Source organism: Patagioenas fasciata, chromosome 7, assembly GCF_037038585.1.
Source record: "Patagioenas fasciata isolate bPatFas1 chromosome 7, bPatFas1.hap1, whole genome shotgun sequence".
Taxonomy (NCBI): Eukaryota; Metazoa; Chordata; class Aves; order Columbiformes; family Columbidae; genus Patagioenas; species Patagioenas fasciata.
This window is the reverse complement of record NC_092526.1, coordinates 12009467-12029874: the sequence shown is the minus strand read 5'-3', so window position 1 is coordinate 12029874 and position 20408 is coordinate 12009467. Positions and strand designations below refer to the sequence as shown.

General features: G+C 40.6%; 1 protein-coding gene across 2 annotated transcripts in view; it reads right to left on the bottom strand.

The window, feature by feature from the left end:
* The window catches only part of ADCY5 (adenylate cyclase 5), a 210858-nt gene that overhangs the window by 25364 nt on the left and 165086 nt on the right, over positions 1–20408 (bottom strand). For both annotated transcript variants that reach the window (XM_071810813.1, XM_065840449.2), the window contains 3 exons: positions 19491–19631; positions 6470–6492; positions 1612–1756 (listed from right to left, as the gene is read on the bottom strand). In XM_071810813.1, coding sequence (XP_071666914.1) covers positions 1612–1756; positions 6470–6492; positions 19491–19631 — 309 coding nt within the window. The remainder of the gene's footprint in view (positions 1–1611; positions 1757–6469; positions 6493–19490; positions 19632–20408) is intronic.

The window sequence follows — 20408 nt, the reverse complement described above, 5'->3', positions numbered from 1 at the left end:
GAAATTTGACTGGCTACCTTCTCTCCATAAAACCTTCTTGCTTGGCATCTGTTTAGGTCCTTGGAAAGCAGTGCTGGTAGGAAACAACTAACATTACAACCTCCCCTTCCCCCTGGGCAAGCTGTAAGGGCATGAACAGACCCAAAGGCCAGGGAACAAACCTCCACAGCTGGGTGGAGAGAGGATTCACCATCTGCCCCTTGCATGAGAGGAACAGAAATGGATTAACTGTGACCAGGATTCTAGGTCACTATTGTCAGATCTAAACTTCTTCCATGGGAAGTTTCCTAGAACAGTGATGAATGCTGCTAATGAGAAAACCTTATATTTCCGTGCAGACGGCTTGGCTCGCTCTAATGATAGCACGAGGATGCTGCGGTTTTCACACAGTCGCTACTTCCAACTACTTGTCAACATATTGGTCACATGGGAGCTGCAGTCGATTCCCAAAGATGCTTTATTTAGCTTGAAGCATAGTTTTCAGTACAGACAGTCTCAGCATTTGAACCACAAAACAAAAGGTGCTCAGAACAGGTGAACTGTTAATTTCCCTCGCAGTTTTCAGCTAAAAAACTGAAGGGAAGGAGTGGGGGGAAATTACATGCTTGAGCTTTTACCCAGTCCCACACTGATTCATTGAATAGCTGTAAATCCTGTAAAGGTCTGCTTTCGCAATAGGTTTTAATTCCTATCACTGAAAAAGTGTTTCTAAATAAAATGATCAAATAATTAGTGCAAACTTATTGCTGAAGCTTTTTCCATTGAATAATGAGTTTAGCCTGAAGACCACTCAGGTATCCCAAGGATCTCTGTTTGGATTAAAAAAAAAATTAATCAAAACGATGACTTTGAGTTTCTTTGGACAAATAAAACCAGCAGTTTATATAGCACCTCTAATAATAGCATCCGGGTAGCTATGGACTTAATTGAATTTATTTTTGCAGCCATCCAGAGCCAATGTTACCTCTGTTACGTAGACAGAGAAACTGAAATGATTTTTGCCTCACAACAACGATATCTGAAACAAAATCAGGAAGCAATCAGCTATTTGGGACCTCTGGGTCTGTTATTCCCCTTTCTCGCATTTGTGAGATAGAGAACTCTACTTGTTGCTTAAAATGGGCTCCCAAAAATGATTCAGAGTGCAAATTGCATCCCAATGAACCTAGTGATACTTGGGGTCCATGGGAGAACAAAGGGCAGGGAAAAGCCCATCCAGAGGTGATGTGGAGCTCAGGCAGGCTGAAGTGGGCTTCTCCAGTGATTTGAGGGTGATAAAGGGTGACTGCAACCTCAGTTTGGATGCCTCAAGGTCAGAGAAAGAGATCTGGTTTATTCTGGATTCCTTTGCAGCTCACCATTGCAAATTCACGTGCTTCTGACAGGAATGGCTCAGTTTTCCTGCCCAGTGCTCCCTTCAGATGACTGCGACTTTCTATGGACATGTATATTAAGGTTGCCATGAAGAGCCACATTTTTTTTAAAGACCACAACTGCACCTCCAACACATACAGCTTTACCTATAGATATAAAAGCTTGACCTTATGCAGGAAAATTAAAACTCACAACAAGCCTGACTGACACGTTGCAATGATTTTTAGACAACATTACCTTTTTCTCCAAGTCAGGCTCCCTGAATGTTAAGAGGAACTTGCGCACGTGCTCAGAGCGTAGCCGATCAATACTTCTGGCATCGATGGCACGGCCCAGAAACTCATCCACTTCATCTTCTGGGTTCATACTTTCCTGTGTATTCCTGAGGATGTCAGGAAAAGGGAGCATAAGAGGACAAGATAATTACCCCCTATTCGCTATATGTTATCATTTCACTATATAACGAGCGGGAGGTTAATGGCATTTTGCTTATGACAGCTTCAAGTTAGAAAATGGATTATGAGCTGAGAGGAAAATGATATCAGCTCTGGAGTTCATTGCTAGTCCTGAGTCTACCAGTGAAATGATTTGATTTACTTGCCCTTTTTCTGTCCTACATCCATCTGTTCTCTTGCCTTGCAGTCTCTTTGCTGTCCTTCATTCTCTAAGACTGGTCAGTAGTCTCCTTCCACAAGTCCTCTGGCTTAATTCTCCCTGCACCGGCTGTGCTGCCATAGCTGTTACTGCCTGAACTGGCAAAATGATTTACGTAACCTGCCATATTTCTTGCTTCCCAATAATGAAAACTGTAAATATTTCTGTGAATATTTCTGAAGCTGAACAAGTCTCCATTTTTGTGGAAAAATTGTTTACAGAACAAACGTGGGAAAAAAGATGTGGCCTGACTCCCCAGTGCCTCCCCTTTGTGCAGTTATTTATGAGGATAGAGCATAAACAAAACAAAATTTTCTGATCACAAGATATTTACTTAACTCAAGCAAAGGCTGCAGAAGAAAAAGGTAGCAAAGGAAAAAATAAAAAATAAATTCTGCTTTCTAAATATGTGGAAAGAGATTTTTAAATTGCTTACAATCTTCAGTATCAGTGTTTCTGACGCTCAGCTACAGCTTCAGAAAAATTAGGTTGGTTTTCAAAAACTGTTGAAAAAAAATAACACAGAAAACTTCATTGCCCGGAGGCATGGTGCACTGAGGATCGGGAAACCTGAAGCACCTTCCCAAACTCCCTAGTTATTTTTAAAATCTAACAGGATTTTAATGACTTGATGCTGTCACTTTCACGGGCTGCCTTAAAACTAGCTATAGGCAGAAATTAAAAGCTAATCCCGAAATGCTGTTTTTCTGCTCTGCCTGCATGATTGCCAAAGTTATCTGCAGGATATGTCAATAGCTATCTATTGAAATATGCCCCCCACTTTCACTGGGGCATCTTCCAGTGGACAACTATTTCTGTGTGCGAACCCCGTGATGGCACAGCAACTTACAGCTCATGTTGTGTGACTTTCACCTTAGGCACTCTGAAGAAAAAAAATCCCGAAGTCTGACAAGCACAATGAAAAGCTACACTGCTTTATTTTCTCAATATTACTTGTACATTTGTACTGCATAACAGTGTATATTGCACAAACACCGTGTTGCAGCCAGCAGGTCCCTACAGGTACAACTGTGCTGGAACTGGAGACCACTCAAAGTAGCTTACAAACCAGAACATGACTCTGTTTTAAAAGTTTAAAGCCTCTTTTTAAAAGAAAAGGTCTCCCAAAGCTTTTTTCAAAACTCAACCAGATTTTCAGAAGCACTCTGTACCCTGACTCTACCATGTACCTCTTGCCAAGAGAAAAATATATCAGGTCCATCTGCTTGTTTCCATTCCACCTCCCTTTGCCCCAGCCAGCGAGCTGAATGTGTTGACACTTCACCTTGGTCATGACGACACACACCAGCGGCAGATATTTAGTGATTGTATGTCAATTGCAAACCTAGTTTGTCTCAAGGTCTTACCTGTATTTTAGCCAATCTTAATGTTTCAGTGGGGTTCGGGAAAAGAGGGTTTTTTGGACTCTAGAGTTATTTAATTCCTTGAGCTTCATATATTCCTCTTTGAAATTAAAAGTGGTTTTGTCCATAGAAGAACAGGATATTCAATTTACTTCTACATGCTTCCTTAGAGAAAAAACATCTGCTCAAGCATTCAAGACAATGCTGCTTATTTTCATCCAGTCCTCACAATGTCTTTTGGACTCATAAAAATGAGCAAGGAAATCATTAGGCTTTGTATTTACAGAATGTCTTCCAAGATCCTGTGAGTTATTTACACATTTGGGTCATTCACGTTTAGTCATTTCATACCATGAACAAGAGATGCAATGCGTTTTCCCCTACAACTGGAGTGAAAAAGTCTGCTCAGCATCTTGGCGAACCTCAGTAACATTTCAAGTTCCAGTTGAAAAGTGTCACTCCGGAAGATGCGAAGAGAAGAAGAAACTGTCTGTCAGGCTTTGGCCTTGGCAGCCTCCAGTTTTGTATCAGGTCATTATCCTGCTGAGGGTATCTCTAATACTACAACAACTTGTGTGATTGCAGATGATGTAGAAATATCCCTGCAGGTTTTAAATTACTCTGCTGGGACATTTGCAGCGAGGCAGCTGCATTCATGTAGACTGCAGGGAAGCTTGGTCACCTTGCGTAACACCTCAGGTGACTTTCGCAATCAGTTGTACCCAAACTAAATTACTGTACAGCCAGTTTGGGTACATTTGCATAAATGTAATTTTGACTTGAAATACAAAATTGCCGCATGCCAAGGAGTGCCCCAGAGGCAGTGTCTGTAAGTCAGGGCTGAGGTACTGCCATAGGCTAATGACATTCATATGGGGAAATATTTATTGATATATTGAAAGTGTGTGTGTGGGGAACACACGGATTTCAGGCTGACATGAAACTTCCAGAAAGACCTCTTAAAAGCACTGCTGAAATTTCTCCAAATGTAGCCAATAAAAGATTGTTGCAAGGGCCAGGAACAGCACGAACAGAGCTTGGAGCAACTTTTGCATTCAGCTTGCAAATGTGAAGGCCAGCAATTAACCCAGAGATCCTGGCTGCAGAGTAATGCAAAAATGTTCTGCTGATTTAATTACTTTCTGCAAATGAAGAGTGTGACCACCGCCAAAGCTACACGTATGCCATGATTTTAAATGCTTCATGCCTAGATTCAGTAACTAAATCTACATTTAGGTAAGTAAGTGTCGGGTCCTGTTTTCAGAGATGTGTCGTGCCTACATCTTCCTTCACTGTCAGAGCACTGATGCTCAGTTTTTCTGCAAGTGAAGGCATTGGATTTAATGCTTGACATGGTTTAGGTACCTGATTTTAACTAATGTCACCGTGAACATTTTCTGCTAGAGATTTTTTTTGCTAAATCTTTGTCCTTGAATTAGAAAGATTTCTGGATCAAGAGAATCAGAGGCAAATAGTAGCTTCTTTTGGTGATGAAGAGAAACAGAAAAGTCCTGCAATCAGTATAAGATGAAGTCAAAATGAATTAGCACTGGTACATACACCATAATCCTTGCCAGCACTTAGCCTATAGGCCATAGTAGCCTTTTTAAACTGAAGGAGAGACGTTACAGTCCTTGGAGCAACAGTGGAGATGCTGTTCCTCACCAGCTAGGTGACTCTTCACAGAATCACAGAATGGTTGAGGTCAGAAGAGACCTCTGGAGATCATCTAGTCCAACCCAACTGCTAAAGAAGGTTCAGCCAGAGCAAATTGCACAAGAATAACTGTTGTGCACCAACAATGAGGCAGATAAATCAATGTTCTGTTGCACAAACTGTAAGGAGAGATCCTGTTTCATGAGATACTTAAAACTGCAGTATTCCTAAGGATTTTTTTTTGTAATCTGTTAGACCTTTTCTGTCCAAAGTATATCTAATATCAGCCCAGTTCCCTGCAGCCATGCATGCAAAAAGAAATCCTGGTGACTGCCCTGGACACCTTGTACCACCAGTGAAACATCCCAGAGTGCACAGGGATAATGTTATGGAAATTGGGTTTGCAGTGAAGGGCAAGGGAAGGAGAGAATGATTCCTAACATTGCCATGTTCAAACTTATTGCATCCCATTACTTTTAGGGAGTCACTGTCAATGCTCAGCCACTGTAATGTGAATTTTCCCAAAGCTCAGGGCCCACAGAAGCATTTAGCTGCCCCAGCTGACAGAGCTCTGCTTAGTCCTGACCAACAGCCTGAGAAGCATGATAAGGAGGAACAGCAACATATTTTAGCCATCAGTCTCCTCTGCTGTCACTTATCTCATGCTGAGCAACCTTTCATTTAATGCCATTCAGTAGCACCAAATGTGAAATTATTATAAACACCTTCAGTACAGGAAATGCTTTTGTTATTTCCACCTGTAGAATTTAAAAGGTGAACACAGTTGGTTTTTTCCTCCAAAAGCGATTTTTCAAAATACCATTCTTGCTAAATTGTCATTTTAACAAATTACTTTAAAAAGTTCTGGATAAAAAAAAAAATGCTGCTTTAATGTAGCTGTATTTCAGAGCATGCAAGTTTGAATTTACTTTTTCAAATAAGCTGTCATTTCTGAATTCACTTTTACAAATAGAAATAAGTAATATGTAATAATGAGTAATATAAAATATATACAAATAAACTCAAGAAATAATCTATGTATTTCAATACATACATAGACTTTTCTTATCTGAGATGTTCAGCACTTAGAGATACTTTACAGGAAGATTTCGGTCTCAGAATATTTTCAAAGCTCTTTAGCAAAGAATACTGGGAGCAAGGGGAAGAGAAGCAAAAGCATTTTAATTACAAAAGCAAGTTAGAACCACACAAACGAACAAATATTGTGAGGACAGCAGCAGTTCTGAATGCACGTCAGTCAATCCCATGCCCTCGACTGGCTGTCCCTGCAGGAGAAACCTCCAGAGAGTCCAGGGATTATTCTTGGCTGCTGGGCATTAAGTTTTGTCATTTTTTAATACAAGAAAAAAAATCCCAAATCTGCAAACATAACAGTGTATGAGAGAAGTAAATTTGCTTACTTGTCCTTGGGGTCCTCAAAACCCTGAAAGAAAGGAAAAGGACACAAGGGTTAGGAAACAGGCTGACCTTGAGAACACAAAGTGTCCTGAGAACGGCATTTCAAGAGGAGTTTTCAGGGTGCTCATTCGTCAGGTGTGGAGGGAGAACTGTAGCGACCCAAGGCCATATTTTGTGCTGCTGTGTCACCAGGCAGACAGAGCAGTTTCAGAAAAACAGATGCTTTCAGATATAAATTTATGGATGTGAAGATAAGGGAAATGCTTCAGCTGACTGCTGGCTCTCTTCATTTTAGGTGTCTTCTGTTTGTCAGTCACCATTACAAATGATAGAATGGAAATTATGCTGTTCTTACAACTGAGGGTATATTTTACTTGAAACAAAACTCAGACTGATCTAAAGTATTCAACAAGGTTTCAATTCTTTAAGTCAAGGCTTTGCTAAGGGAGCTGGATGCATTACGATTTTCATCTTTTCAGGAGGAACCTCAAGGGGTGTCCTTCCTTCTCCTCTCACGGCATGCACACACAAAACATGTTTTCTTGAGTAAAATTTCAGGAATTATTTATAATTTTTGTAAAAGGCAAAATGTTCACAATTCCTTCAGGGCCACCTGAACTGAGGAAGTGTAGGCATTTGACAGTCATCCATAGTTCAAATGGGTAGAAGACCTCAGAGAAACCTATGTGCAGAGGCATAGTTTTATATGTTTAGCACGAACATACCTTATAGACCAAACTGCATCAAAATGGCCATTTTGCGTGGGCTGAGACAAGATCTGTCCTCTGACATCTTTGCTTAAATTTAACTGAAGTCAAGGAAAGTTGTATATTTGACAAGCAGGGTCAAATACTCAGGCACAGAGTTTGTACCCTGTGTTCCAAAACATAAAACAAATGTAGCTGGGAGATAGGAAGAATTCCTTTTGTTTTCCTTCCAGAGCTCTCAGGCCAAAACCGCTCAGAGCACGTGAGGATATTCCAGCTGCTGGACCTGCAGCCACTGTCAGGCTGGAGGCAGCAAACTGAGATCAGTCCTGACTGTAAAACAGCAAAAATCTTTGGGCAGAAGTGTCCCCACACTTGCCTTGTCCAATACCATCAGCAACAAGAACGCTGATCAGATACTAAATGAGAACAGATTTTGCCCTCGCAGCCAGTTAGCGATGTGGAAATACAGCGAGAGGCAGAAGTAAAGCAAACAATCTCCCTGTCAGCAGCTTTGCAAGGGAGAAAAAGTGGCTTTGTTACTCAGGTTGACAGACATGGCTGTGATTCACTAACAGAGCAATTTCTATTTCTACATACTCCATTTCAGACTAAAACCACACTTCCAAATAGAAACTGTAACTCCAACTTAACCCATCAGAAATTCAGATAAGGTCTCTCAGTCCCATGTACTAACCACCAGGAGGAGATTCAGTGGGAATAAGGACATAGTAATGTTGATTCAAAGTCAGCGTGCCCATTTATCCAAGCCAAAAAACCCATGTACTTTTTGATTTCACATTAAAGAGTGATGAAGCAATCATTCAACATCTTGTTGTATGGCTTTTTCTTTCCCTTTGTTTAATCATTTTACAGTTGTTAGGAATATCTGATTGATTTATTTATTTATCCTCTAAGCAATGCTACAACACAGTGCCAAAACCAAAAGCTCACTGATTAATCATGGAGACAAAACGCTCACTAATTTGTCCAATGTCATAATCAGGCTGAAAAATAAAATAATCAGCTGAACACGAATAGCAACCAGCCAAGAAACGAGGGGAGAGAAGCAATGAGAAAAGAGCCAGTACTTGCTTATTAGATAGACATCAAGTTCACATTTCCAAGCTTGGCCACATGGGGACTGGAGGGCTGACTGAGTCCCTAAAATGGTCTGATTTTCACGGACAGCTGCGTAACCATTCATTCTACTGAAATGCTGAAACTAAACACAGATCTCATACTCCTGCCTTCTAGGTGCATGTGTGAGGATACAAACCAACCAGATCGAGTTATCAAAAAACCTCGGTAAGCATATCCTTCAAAAATTCCTCAATATTTCAAATGTGGAAGAACACACAGAATGCATGTTTAACTGGTAACTTATATGGGTGATCCCTTGATCAACATGGAATTTGTTTCTCCCTTGCTTCTCTCCCCTAGCAAAACTGTTATAAGGAAAGTCTATAAAATAATACAGAACTAATTGTTCTAGCTTTTCAATTTAAAATACTAAATTGTGCTTAAAACGCTGGAAATTATTCATGCTGGTAGCTCAAATTAAATTGGTGTTCCAAAATTAAAACCTCAAAAAAGGCGTATTTCAGGTAAAGCAAAAAAGGAACAGATTATTACATTTTCTTTCCTGGATCTTCATTTAATGAGGCTAAATATTTAAGAGTGACTTGAACTTTAATTAGAGAGAATCAGCTTAAAATTAAATGTAGTAGGAACCTCTTTAAGTTAAGCAAATTAAATGATTCACTTCAAAGGTTCTCATTTCATACAAAAGATTGTTCAAGCAGAATTGCCAAAAATGGAATTGTTATGGAGAAGATATGCAGGATTATTTTTGGAAAAAAACCCTCAAACACAGCTTCTTAATAACTGGTTGTTTTTTACAGGAGATCCTTCTTATTTGCACTGAAGTACTTTGCCAAGGATACAGAGCAAATATACCTCTAGGATCTGGCTGAGACCAGAGATTTTCTTCCCTATCCACTAAAGAGCCTGTGTCTCAATCACACACCAAGGACCTTTTAAGCAGAGGAGATGACCATGTGCACAGGGTCACGCTGTCCACCCCATTTTGGGTTGTAAGGGAAATTTCCCCCTGGGTTTTGGTTAATGCGTTTTCACCTCCTCCTACTTTGTGGGCTTGCTTGGTCCACTGAAAAATCTGCGCTTAAATTATTTCCTTCCCCTCGCACAAGGCTTGGGCACTAATGACACATTGGTCTTATTTCTTCCCTGCAGCTGGCAAATAGTTTAGTTTCTTGAGGACTCAGATGCTTTGCTCCAATTAAAGCCCTTTGGCTCAGCATCAGGCTGCTTGCATGAATTGCAATGGTCTGTGTTACACACAGGATAAACACTAAGCACAATCAGTTCTGCGGAAATACGGTCTGAATAGATTTGTCTTCATTCCTAAAGGACTAACACACTCATATCTAGTAGACAAACTTCCAAGCTCAAGCAGAATGTAAAATAACGGGGGTTGCTGCTGCGAGTGTGTCTGTAAAGCCACTGCCGCGCAGCCCTGGTCTCAGCTGCCTGTGCTCGCTGCCAGGGCTGCGCCAGCCTGTTCAGGTACACAGCAGGTTCTGAGCTGCACAAAGCTATGTCAAGATTGGCGTTTCCGCACACACATATACAGAAATCTGGATGCCCAGACAAAATAGCTGATAAAAATGAGGTGCCTCTTGTTTAGGTGAGGGGGAGTAAGGGCATAAGAAGAGAAACGGCCAGTTCCCGGAGTTAAGTAAATAAATCCCCTCTTGACTGCTTATGGATTTGTGCCCAGCAGACTGAAGCAGTGCTGATGGCTTTCTGGGGTGCTATGAAGAAAACAGTGGGAACTGGCAGTGGGGATGAAAATGGCAGAAGTGGTGATGGCTACAAGAATGAGACAGAAAGGAGGATCACAGGAGTTCAAGAATAGCTCCGTCACCATGATGATGAAGTAGCCCCTGTTAGGGCCAAAATTCCTTTTCTCTAGAAGGGAACATAAGGCATGGGTTAGACCTCATTACAGTGCAGTACTAATGGACTGCTGCGTGTAGGACCTCATGCAATTTTTATTCAGTCTCATTTTAAATATCCCTGATACTGGAGTTTCTTCCCTTCCCCCAGAAGGCTGCATTATTCTGCCATCAGATTGCAAACGTAAAGATAACAGCATTCAGTAATTGCTCTGAGACTAAGACTGTTCCCTCTGACTTCAGGAATATTAACCAAAACTTAGCTGAATCAGCTCCCTTTAAGGCAATAGTACCTAGCAAAGAATGGTCCTGCTCTTTCTTCTTTTCTACATGATATTCTTAACAAAAATCCGTGTTTTTAATGGCAGGTCAGGTGGCTCTGAATTTACAAGCACTTACTTTTAATGACCATCCTCAGTGGGACTAGACATGTGCAGGAGGAAAAGAAAGAGTGTTATATTACTGTATCTGTCCCTAAGGCTTACTATTTTATGGGGGATATTTTATGAATATCTATTGTGCTAAAAGCTCATATGACTGCCATCTCTCTGCTTGACTTCTAAATTAACTAAGCCCTTTTCTTTGAAGATTAAAACTGATTCCTTAAATAGAATGATAAAGTGTTTGTCAAAACCATGACAAGCTGACTGCTATACCATAATGCTTCAAGAACCATTAGAAATAATAATTCTAACTTTGAGAACATTAGCTGCAATTATTAACATATTGTGAATATGCAAAGAAAAGTGGAATAGACTTTACATCCTTTTAACTTTTAATTTAGCTCCAAAAATAAGACAGTAGAGGGGCTGATGAGCTCTGTGACCTTCTTAATGGCAATGTGGCTGGAAAGCATGGATTCTACCTTAAAAACTTTGCTGGCAACTTCAGCAATGATTGTAAGAGCAAAAATGACAGAGAAACTAATTTTTTCTTGTCCTTTTTTTATCTCTAGAACAAAGTTGAAATGGGACTTACGTGATGTTAAGGCAGAAATCAAAAGAACTTTAGACTCAGGGCCAAGGAGAATAGAGACCAAATGAGCTTTGTAAGAGGTCCAGTCAACTCGCAAAGCAAAGGTGCTTCACGGAGACAGTGACCATGGAAAACAGTAAAGGAGAATGACAGGCTGAGAGTGGATGCAGTTAAAAACAAACCTGGTTTGGCCTCACCACAAAACTAATTATTCACATCTGTTTTCAGCAGTGTTATACATTCTGCTTTTGTCCCTCTGATCAACAGGGCAAGGTTATTAAGACAGATGCTGTCAGGTGTAAAAGCAGTAACAAAACTGAAGGACTTCAAAGTACTCAAACCAGAAATAACACCATTTCTATACCAGAGTCCAGAAAGAACTGGCACGGAAAATACCAAGCCTGACAGGAAGGATATTTAACAAGCATCTAAGTGCATAACAACAAACTGGCAGAAAACCACTTTAATGAAACAGATTATATGATGAGTGTGTCTGCAATCGCTGGAACACAGACTAATGAGCTCCAAAGAGGAAAGCTGAAGTGCTCCCTTTCTGCACCCCACCCCACTTGATAAATAGACTTTCATTCCTCTGCACTGATCGCAGATGGTAAAACCCTCTACTTCGTTCTACTCAAAATGATTTCATACGCAGCCCCCGGCTGGTAGACTGGACCTGGCCAAATTTATGAATTTATCTGGCCCATCGGATTTGTATCTATGGAACATAAGCAGTTGCTTTTGAAATCGTTTTTTTTTCCCCTTACTTTTAATTAACTTCTGGCTCTGAACTCACACCTCTGAGAAGTGCAGGTTGCTCACACTTCCCAGTTTTTTGTGTACTCTGAATCCAGATTTCTTTAGCTCAAAAGTCATGTTTTCAAGCAAAATGGTATGTGGTTCTGCACCTCACTTGTGAAGTGTTACTAGAACTTGCAAAACAGAAAAATACATAAAAATAGCTAGTCCTAGAAATGCTCTGAATTGGTTCCTGGCTCCTTAGTTTCTGCACTTTCATCTCTACACTCCAAATGATGATCAACACAACAAGATTCTACAGAAACTACTGTCAAATATCCTTCTAATCTGATGCAGACAGGCTGAATCCAAGCCTTAACCGAAATCACCCACTGGCACTGGTGGGAGCTGCTCCCTCCCTCTGAAAACCAGACCCAAACCTGCTGACCAGCATCCTTTCATCATTAAAGCTTCCTGTCCCCTTTAGGAAGCTTTGGAAATCATTCTGGTGAGGGCCTCAACTCCAACTCTGATGTCCACCTTGGCTTCACTGCCACAAACATCAGAGGAAATGTTTCTGTGAATAAAGGGAAATTGGTATCTTTATTTCTGTAGGCTTAATTTAGTCCCACTCAGAAACTGTCTAACATTTTTTAGTATTATTTCACTCTAAACCACCTTTTCCCATATGACTATGATTTATTCAAGAAAAAGGCATTGGATGGTGGAAAAACTATCAGTGCAAGAATTCCAAGTAAATATTAAACTCTACTTGTTTCACAAAAGCAACATCAGACTGGCTGTTGCATCTCACTGACTCTTATCCCTCTGTTAAATAATTTAACCAAGGCTGATGGCAGATCTTGATCAAATAGACTAATAGTTAAGTTTGCAGATGAGGATACAAAACTGACAATTTGAGCAATATACAGTGCTTTTTATATAGCTCCCACTCATCTATTATATATGAGATTACAAGGAACATGTGAATCAGGCAAATCACCTTTACAGAAGCACCAAAGCAATTATATAGCATAACTGCAGGACAGGATTCCCCCCCCCCACTGCTGTTTTTGAGCTTTCTAAACCAAATTGGCTATATAAAACTCAGACTAGACTAACAATCTCCTCTCAGGTCTGTAGCAAGACATGGAGATTGCAGCAGAAAAGATTCCTCAAGGGTTTCTCCCTGCCTGATTACAAGTTCGGAGGATCCTGCACACTGCAGTATCAATGAAAAAATAGTAGGTCAAATTCTTCTCTACTGGGCGCCCCTGTCCAGCCCGGCTGACGTCAGTGTTGCTTTTACCAGATTTAGCAGATGATTGCTGGAAAAGAGGATAATGGTGACCTCTAGTTAAATGAAACCTTTATAAGGAGGGTGAACCCTCGGTGCCTCATTCATGGACTCAAATCCACTTCTTGTTGACGGGGTTGCACTATTGACTGAGGAAAACTTGCCCAACTGAGTTTTATTTTAATTTTTTAATAATTTTTGATGTTTAAGAGGTAGAGTTGGCACAGAATCAGCTAGAGTGTCTGTTCCTCTAATGCACCTGTTCCCCAATTTTGATTTCCTTGTAACAAGAAAAAGTATTGTAAGGGTAACTTGGAGACACAAAGGGAGGAAGCGAGCTGTATTTGTCATGCAATATGCAGAAAATTGTTTGCTTTAGGACAGGGTGAATAGGACAAAGAATTGTATTTTATGGTTGAATGACCAGGCTTGTAGATGAGTGCTGTTTCATTAGAAAGTAAACACCAAGCAATCAAATATTGTGTAGAAGACTGCACGGAGCTCTGAGTAGCGCCACAAGGAATCAGGCAGTGCCTACCTGAAAGATGAGCTTGTTCTTTATTGAACTGGTCATATCCAGGATGCATTTTTCTAATTTTGTCTCACATTTTTAACATCTGCATGCAGACATATTTCCTACAAATATATAATCCCTCTTTCATTTTATTTCGGTTTTTACTTTGTAACTAACATTGACGTAATACGCAATTTCATTGCAAATTAAATGCTTCATTAGTTGCACTCAGACTCATGACAGAAGCATGGTCAGACTGAAATCAGTATTGTAGATCTTCAGGGTTTCCTCTTTCTGTTCCTAAACATCCTAATGTTAAACCTTTCCAACAGCTGAAAAAATAAAAGGAAATCTGCCAGACATCTACAACTGGGCTTAGTAATCACATTCGGCACTCTGCTCACATTTGATTATAACGACTTGGAGGTACTTGTTTCTGAAGTAAACCTTCCCCAAAGCTTACATCAGTGGAACAAGCTAAGATGCTCAGTCATTCTAGCCAATGTGAAATAAATATAATAGCTCTAGGGCAGCCTTAAGATCCAACAGCAGGACTTCCCACGGTTGAGGAGATCTCATGACACAACTAATGCTTTTTTTTTAGAAGCCACAGAGCATTAGGCTGTGTCACATCTGGTTGTAAGACCTCAAAAATGCCCAGTGTCTACTGGGTTCAGAGTGAGCACCGCTGCTTATCGATGAAATGGGAAGCGCTCAGAGGGGAACAGGAACAACCACGGGGCTGGAAAGCACCAACCTGGGAACAAACTTGACGAGGGAATTGGAGCCGAGCAGAGACATGGTAATAATCTTCAAATACTGAGAAGATAACTGTAAAGAGGGGAAAATGAAACTGTCCTCTGTCTACTGTGAGTAACTCATCTAGCACTGTGTTTTAAAATTGAAGTGACGCTACCTGAAGTGAAACATCAAGAAAAAATAATCAAGCTGTTGAAAAGGATGCCCAGGAACACTGCAGGATTTTGAGCCTTCAGGGTTTTTAAACAAGGGCTAGACAGATAGCCCATGTTTAAATATCTGTCAGTAATGTTGAGGGTAGAGCTGGCTCCTGTACAAGGGAAGATCAATGCCTCAAAGTTCTGTGTAGCCTAAACTGGAAACTTTGTAAAATCTTTACATGTCTCATATTAATCTTATATTTTTTACTCCCTGTAAATTCTCCTAATATAGATTTTTTACGTTATTGTTTCTATATTTGCAAAGGATTTTGCAATGCTCTTCCAGACTGAAAAGCCCTGAATAAAAGAAATAAAATGTTTTCAGAAAAACTAGGAATTTCACAAGCTCCTTACAGAGCCCTTTGCAGTTATGGAAAATGATTTATCAGTATCTTCCATCCTTACAAACCTTCATGTATTTGAAGACTTTTGTTTCTACCAAATCTTCTTAATTCTAGACTAAACAAACCCAATACTTCAACACTTCTTCCCAGATCACACTAGTGAAACTCTCACACTTTAGAGCTGTTTAAAAGATGCGTAGATGTAGTTCTTAGGGACATGGTTTAGAGGTGGACTTGGCAGAGCTAGGTTAACGGTTGGACTTGATGATCTTAAAAATATTTTCCAACCAAAACGATTCTATGATTCCCCTAATTTGTAATTTTCTCCACTGGACTATCTCCAGTTCATCCACATTCTCCTGAAGGATTGTAATCCCAAACTGGATGTGGTTTTCCAACTATGGCCTCAAGAATGCTGAGCAGGGTAAAAGATGCAAGAGAATCATTTGTCATCTAGAACAGCCCTGTCGTTGTGGAAGGTATCAACATTTGCCTTTTTATCACTGTTTATAGCAAACCTCTTCCAGTTTTGTCAAATACAATCCTTCAATTGTTGTGGGTTTTTTTGTTTTGTTTTGGTTTTTTTTAATAGTAGTTTTGTTTTGCTGATGAAAACTAAGACATGAATATTATTTCCAGAAGTCTAAAATGCATCAATATTTATAAAAGCACCTGAAATCTATACTGGGAAAAGTGAAGTATTTCTTAGTAGTGTATAAATATTGTACTCTCAAATGCTTTCAAGTCCATTTCTTTTTGACCCTTTTGCAATTAAAAACTGGACCAGAGAGACAGAGGGGAAGACAAGGCTGCCCTATGGACACTTGGAGGAACGCTGCTCCTTTGTGTACAGCACGAGCAGTACAAAAGGCTGCATTTCCAGAGAGATACAGTCACTGGTCCTGGACTGACTGCTTTTGTTCAGGCAAGAAGAGAACATGTTGTAAAAAGCAATAAAAATAGAAAGCAGCTGTGCTCTGGACAGCTTCTCTGGACAGCTCTCCACTCACCCTGTGCCTGCTACATGGGGAACATGGCCCCTTCCAGGACACGGGCTCGCAGAGCCAGGCCTACAGCGGAGGCTGCCAGCTCAGAGCCCGGCTCTTTGCCCTCCCAGGCCATTTGTATCCCAGCTTCCTCCACTGCAAGTTTCCAGGGTTTTAGGGGCAGGCACTGACCTGGCAGTCCAACTCAGCACAGTCCCCAGGACTGACTTTCTTTGGGCAGTGGTCACAGCAGCTAGTGAGGGTCAGGGACAGCAACAGGCTCTTGTTTTGCAAGAAAGGCTACCACTAAGCAATAGGATGGGAAAAAGAAGGATTTGGGATGGTCTGGAAAGTGGACTGGTGCATGAGGAAGCAAAGGGGCTGTTGGGCAGGGTGGGATGAGTCGGTACATTTGCAATCCCAGCTGACTCAGGCCCCAGGACTAGGAAAACAACTCATTTTCCAGGACATCTTCAAATACTGCTGCGTGGATACACGCAGGCTATTTCGTCTTGCTTATATGCACGTACAAATGCCTGAATAAACTCCTGTGTGCCCAGGGGAACAACTAAGCCTAGAAGCACGGTGCAAATTCAGCTGGATCCAGCAGCAGTTAAGCTCCAAGACACAACGTGGAGCAAAGTGGGGACCATTGACCTTCCCGTGCTGGCAGCTGGGCTGCCCTCCCACACAAACCCTGCGGAGCCTGCACCTCGGCGCGATGCTCTGCCCATGTGCCCGACACAGCAGCGTGGTGAAATGCCACGACAGAAGAGGAAGGGGTTAAAAAAGGAGTATACGGCTAACTTTGATACTAATCCGGCTCATCCAGGACTATTGCTAATATATCCTAAGAACAGAGACAGCTACCAGAGCCAGTGTTCAAAGGAAAGGAAAATGGCTGAAGTAATTCTGTTTTCTATTAAATATAACAGTTCCCTCTCAAAAATGCAAGTTGAGGAACTTTATTATTTTCTTTCAGGGAACTGTAAGTAGCACGACAAAAAAAACCTGTCTCTTTTTTCTGGAAAGGTTGTTGTCTTCATAATGCAAAATGTTCTAAGTTTGTGGCAAAAAATGTGTCCTTCATAACTGCCCATATTACTCCCCACACAAAAATATCTACATATCAATATAATGTAACTGCACACCACTGCGACCTTACCTGGCTCCTGCCCAAGGACTATCTCACAATTACCCTTAGAAACACCTATTTTGAAATTACAGGGCTAAGGATCTCCAGTTTTTAAAGAGAAAGGCAACACTGCACTGCCTGCCTTCAGCATCCTGCTTTGACTATTCCAACCTTACATGTTCACAGTTTCCAAGAAAAAAGGCTCCATACAACAACATGCAAGCGGGCTGGGGGAAAGGTGGGTGATGTGGAACAAAGCACATTTTCAGGAGCTTTGAAAGCTGGTGCGGCTTAGCAAGATCAATGGCATGTCATCCCAGAGGAGCACTGAAAAAAGCCTTTGAAGTTCTGCTCCCTTTCTGTCTGTATTGTGTATTTCTAAGCAGGCAGTTTGCAGCCAGCGTGCTCTTTGCACGCATTTAAGCACACACAGCATCTACGTAACGCAATGTTGGAAATTACAGACAAATCAGTGCTGTCCAAAGCTGGGTGGTGCAAAGAAATGCATATTTAAATTAGAAGTTAACAGAAAGAGAGAGAAAGAGTCAAACCAGAGGATGGAGAAATTGTTCCTATGATCTAATCAATAAAATGTCCATCTAGCAGATATTAAAAAGGTCTCTAGGCCGCCGAGAGCAGCATATTTTCATTTTGACTAATGCATCTCAAACGTAACGCAGCGGGAACTACTGTAAATAACACATTTTAGAAAATATTCCCAAAGAACAACAAAAAGTCTAGCTGAAAATAATACATCTGAATCAGGTTTAAATTGGTTTTCAAAAAATAGCCTGATGCATGTAACACAGACATCAGCCTCTCAAAAAGGAGCTTAATGCAGGAGGCAGTACAGAAGCAGACTGAGTAGAAAAGGTTTTCTGAGTTGCTGAATTTATAAAAAGGTAAATGCCATTACAGGGAAAGTTTCAAGATAAGGAAGAAAAAGAAAATAAAATAGAGAAGCTTTTCCTCCTACAAGCAAGGGGCAGTGAAGTTTTTAGGACTCAGCTTGATATTTCAATAAATAATTATGTTTTTCCAACTGAACAACCAGCTAGACACGGCAAACTGTAATTAACACCAAGAAGCATAATACCATTTGGCATGCTTACACCTTGTTTCTGAACAGGAGGCTGCAAGAACCCCTTAAAAGCTATTCAAAGAAACTTATAATTATAATTATGAGCTAGTGTGATTAGGCTCTTCTAATAATGTCATGCCTATTGAGCACACCCTATTGAAAAGCCCACATGAAAATGCACAGTTCCACTGATCTGTATGCTTATGTCAGAAGCCCTCATTTGGAGATCTGAGAAATGAAAGAAACATTACTATGGAGATTAAGAAATTTGGTTTAGTACTGTAGAATAATATCATGATTGAATAATATTAGCACCAACTATTAATAAATGTGCCAGCATTTCCCATTAGAAGACACCATATGCAGTTGCTTATAGCTATGACAAAAATTTTAAGCTGTGGGAGTGAATCTCATGTTAAAAAGTTTTTTGAGTACTTTAAGGTTTTCATGACGTCGAGCAGAACTTTGACTATAGGCAACAAAGTGGGCAAGAAATACCCACTTCCGACTGTGTACGAAGGGTGAAAACAGAATTAATAACGTCGCAGAGCAATCTGATTACGCATGCAATTATAGAGGCACCAAACATTCTTATTATTATTACAAATAGCCATTATAATAGAAGCCCTTTTTTCTTCACCTTTATTGCAGGAAACAAAGATATCATCTACAACTTTCTGTAAAATAAGCCATAATCGTGCTCTCAGTCCAATTGCATTGGTAACGAGCTCTTGTTCATTTTAATTTAGAAGGACTGAAAGGTATAAGCAAGAAATGAAGATACTTGCTGCCTCGGGCTAATTAATTCATGTACTTGAGAATGTATTCTCAAGAGTTTAACACAGTGGTGTGATTCCTGGGGACCCATGAGCGTACATGGGCATATACTTACAGAAGGTGAACAGCATCTGGTTGTTGTAAGGCAAGCAAGAAATCCATGCAGGTGCTGAAGCCTGTAATGATCTAGTACAAATGTATGTCAGCTGCTGTTTGAATGCTCAGGTTACTGAGCAATTTTTATAGCTAATCATGTCTTTTCACACAGCCTGGATGAGTTTTCCGAACGTGGGGCAAGTCACACAAAAGAGCGTCTTTGTGCCATTCAGCCTCCCTTCCCCTTCCTCATCTCACAGGCACTCACCTTCACATGTACCGATTATTATTATTTCTGGAGTCAAAGTAGAATTTACCACCCCCATTTGGAAAATGCCCTCAGGGCTGCAAAAACCTTCAGACAAAGCAGGGAAAGATATATAATGCTGTATTAAGTAGACAAGAAATGAACGTCCACAAAGCAAAGCATTACCATTCTCTTCATCTCCTTGGAGACCTGATGACCTCCAAGATGGTTATAAAAGGGACGGTCGACACCCCAGTGTGATGGGTTGTGGCCGATGGAATTAGCACGCTGGCGGCTCATCTTGGCTATTGTGGCTTTCTCGTCTTTCTGAAATACAAATGAAAGAGAAATGCAGAATAAATTTTGAAGCGCTTGCATGGCAGTCATTTTACAATCATGTCTCCTGATTTCTTGCTCCAGAAGGTGGCTTTGCACCTTGAAGTTTATGAAGTGGCTGCTGATCAGGAGCAGTCCTAATCCACCATTTTTCTCTCCCTGTTTACACCTGCACTGTGAAAATGCTTAGAACACTTGCCCCTAAGTGGTAGCCACCATTTTACTCATTTGCCTGCTTTGAACAACCACCATAACCTGTGTAAACACAAAAAGCATTCCAAAATGGAGGTATCTAGTTTCTTCTTTTAATAAACTTAATACAGTTGAATCATTTCAGATAGGAAATTGAAGTTCCAAACGGAGATGCTACATAAAAGATCACAAAAAAACATAAATAAAAAGGCTGGTGTGCAACAGAAAAACCACACAGAGCGATCTCCGGTTGAAGAACAGGAGCCTGGAAAATATGGGAATAAAGGACACCTTTCTCTGTAGGTACGAGTGAGTAATTTTTCACATTTGCAAGACAAGAGCACCTTCCCAGACATGCTAAGGAAATTATGTAAATCTTGCAAACAGCTGCCTATCTGTTACAGGTAATGGTATTGCAGAGTGTGACACAATGGTCTCCTCTACCCTAACACTAGCTGCAAGTTTTGCCATTGGCACTAACTTTCTTGAAGTTTGGATAAAATCTTTGGTTTTGTTGCTAGAGCTGGTTTGGAATCTCGGTTGTAGTTGGAGCTTACTGTAAAGTTTGGAGGGGAT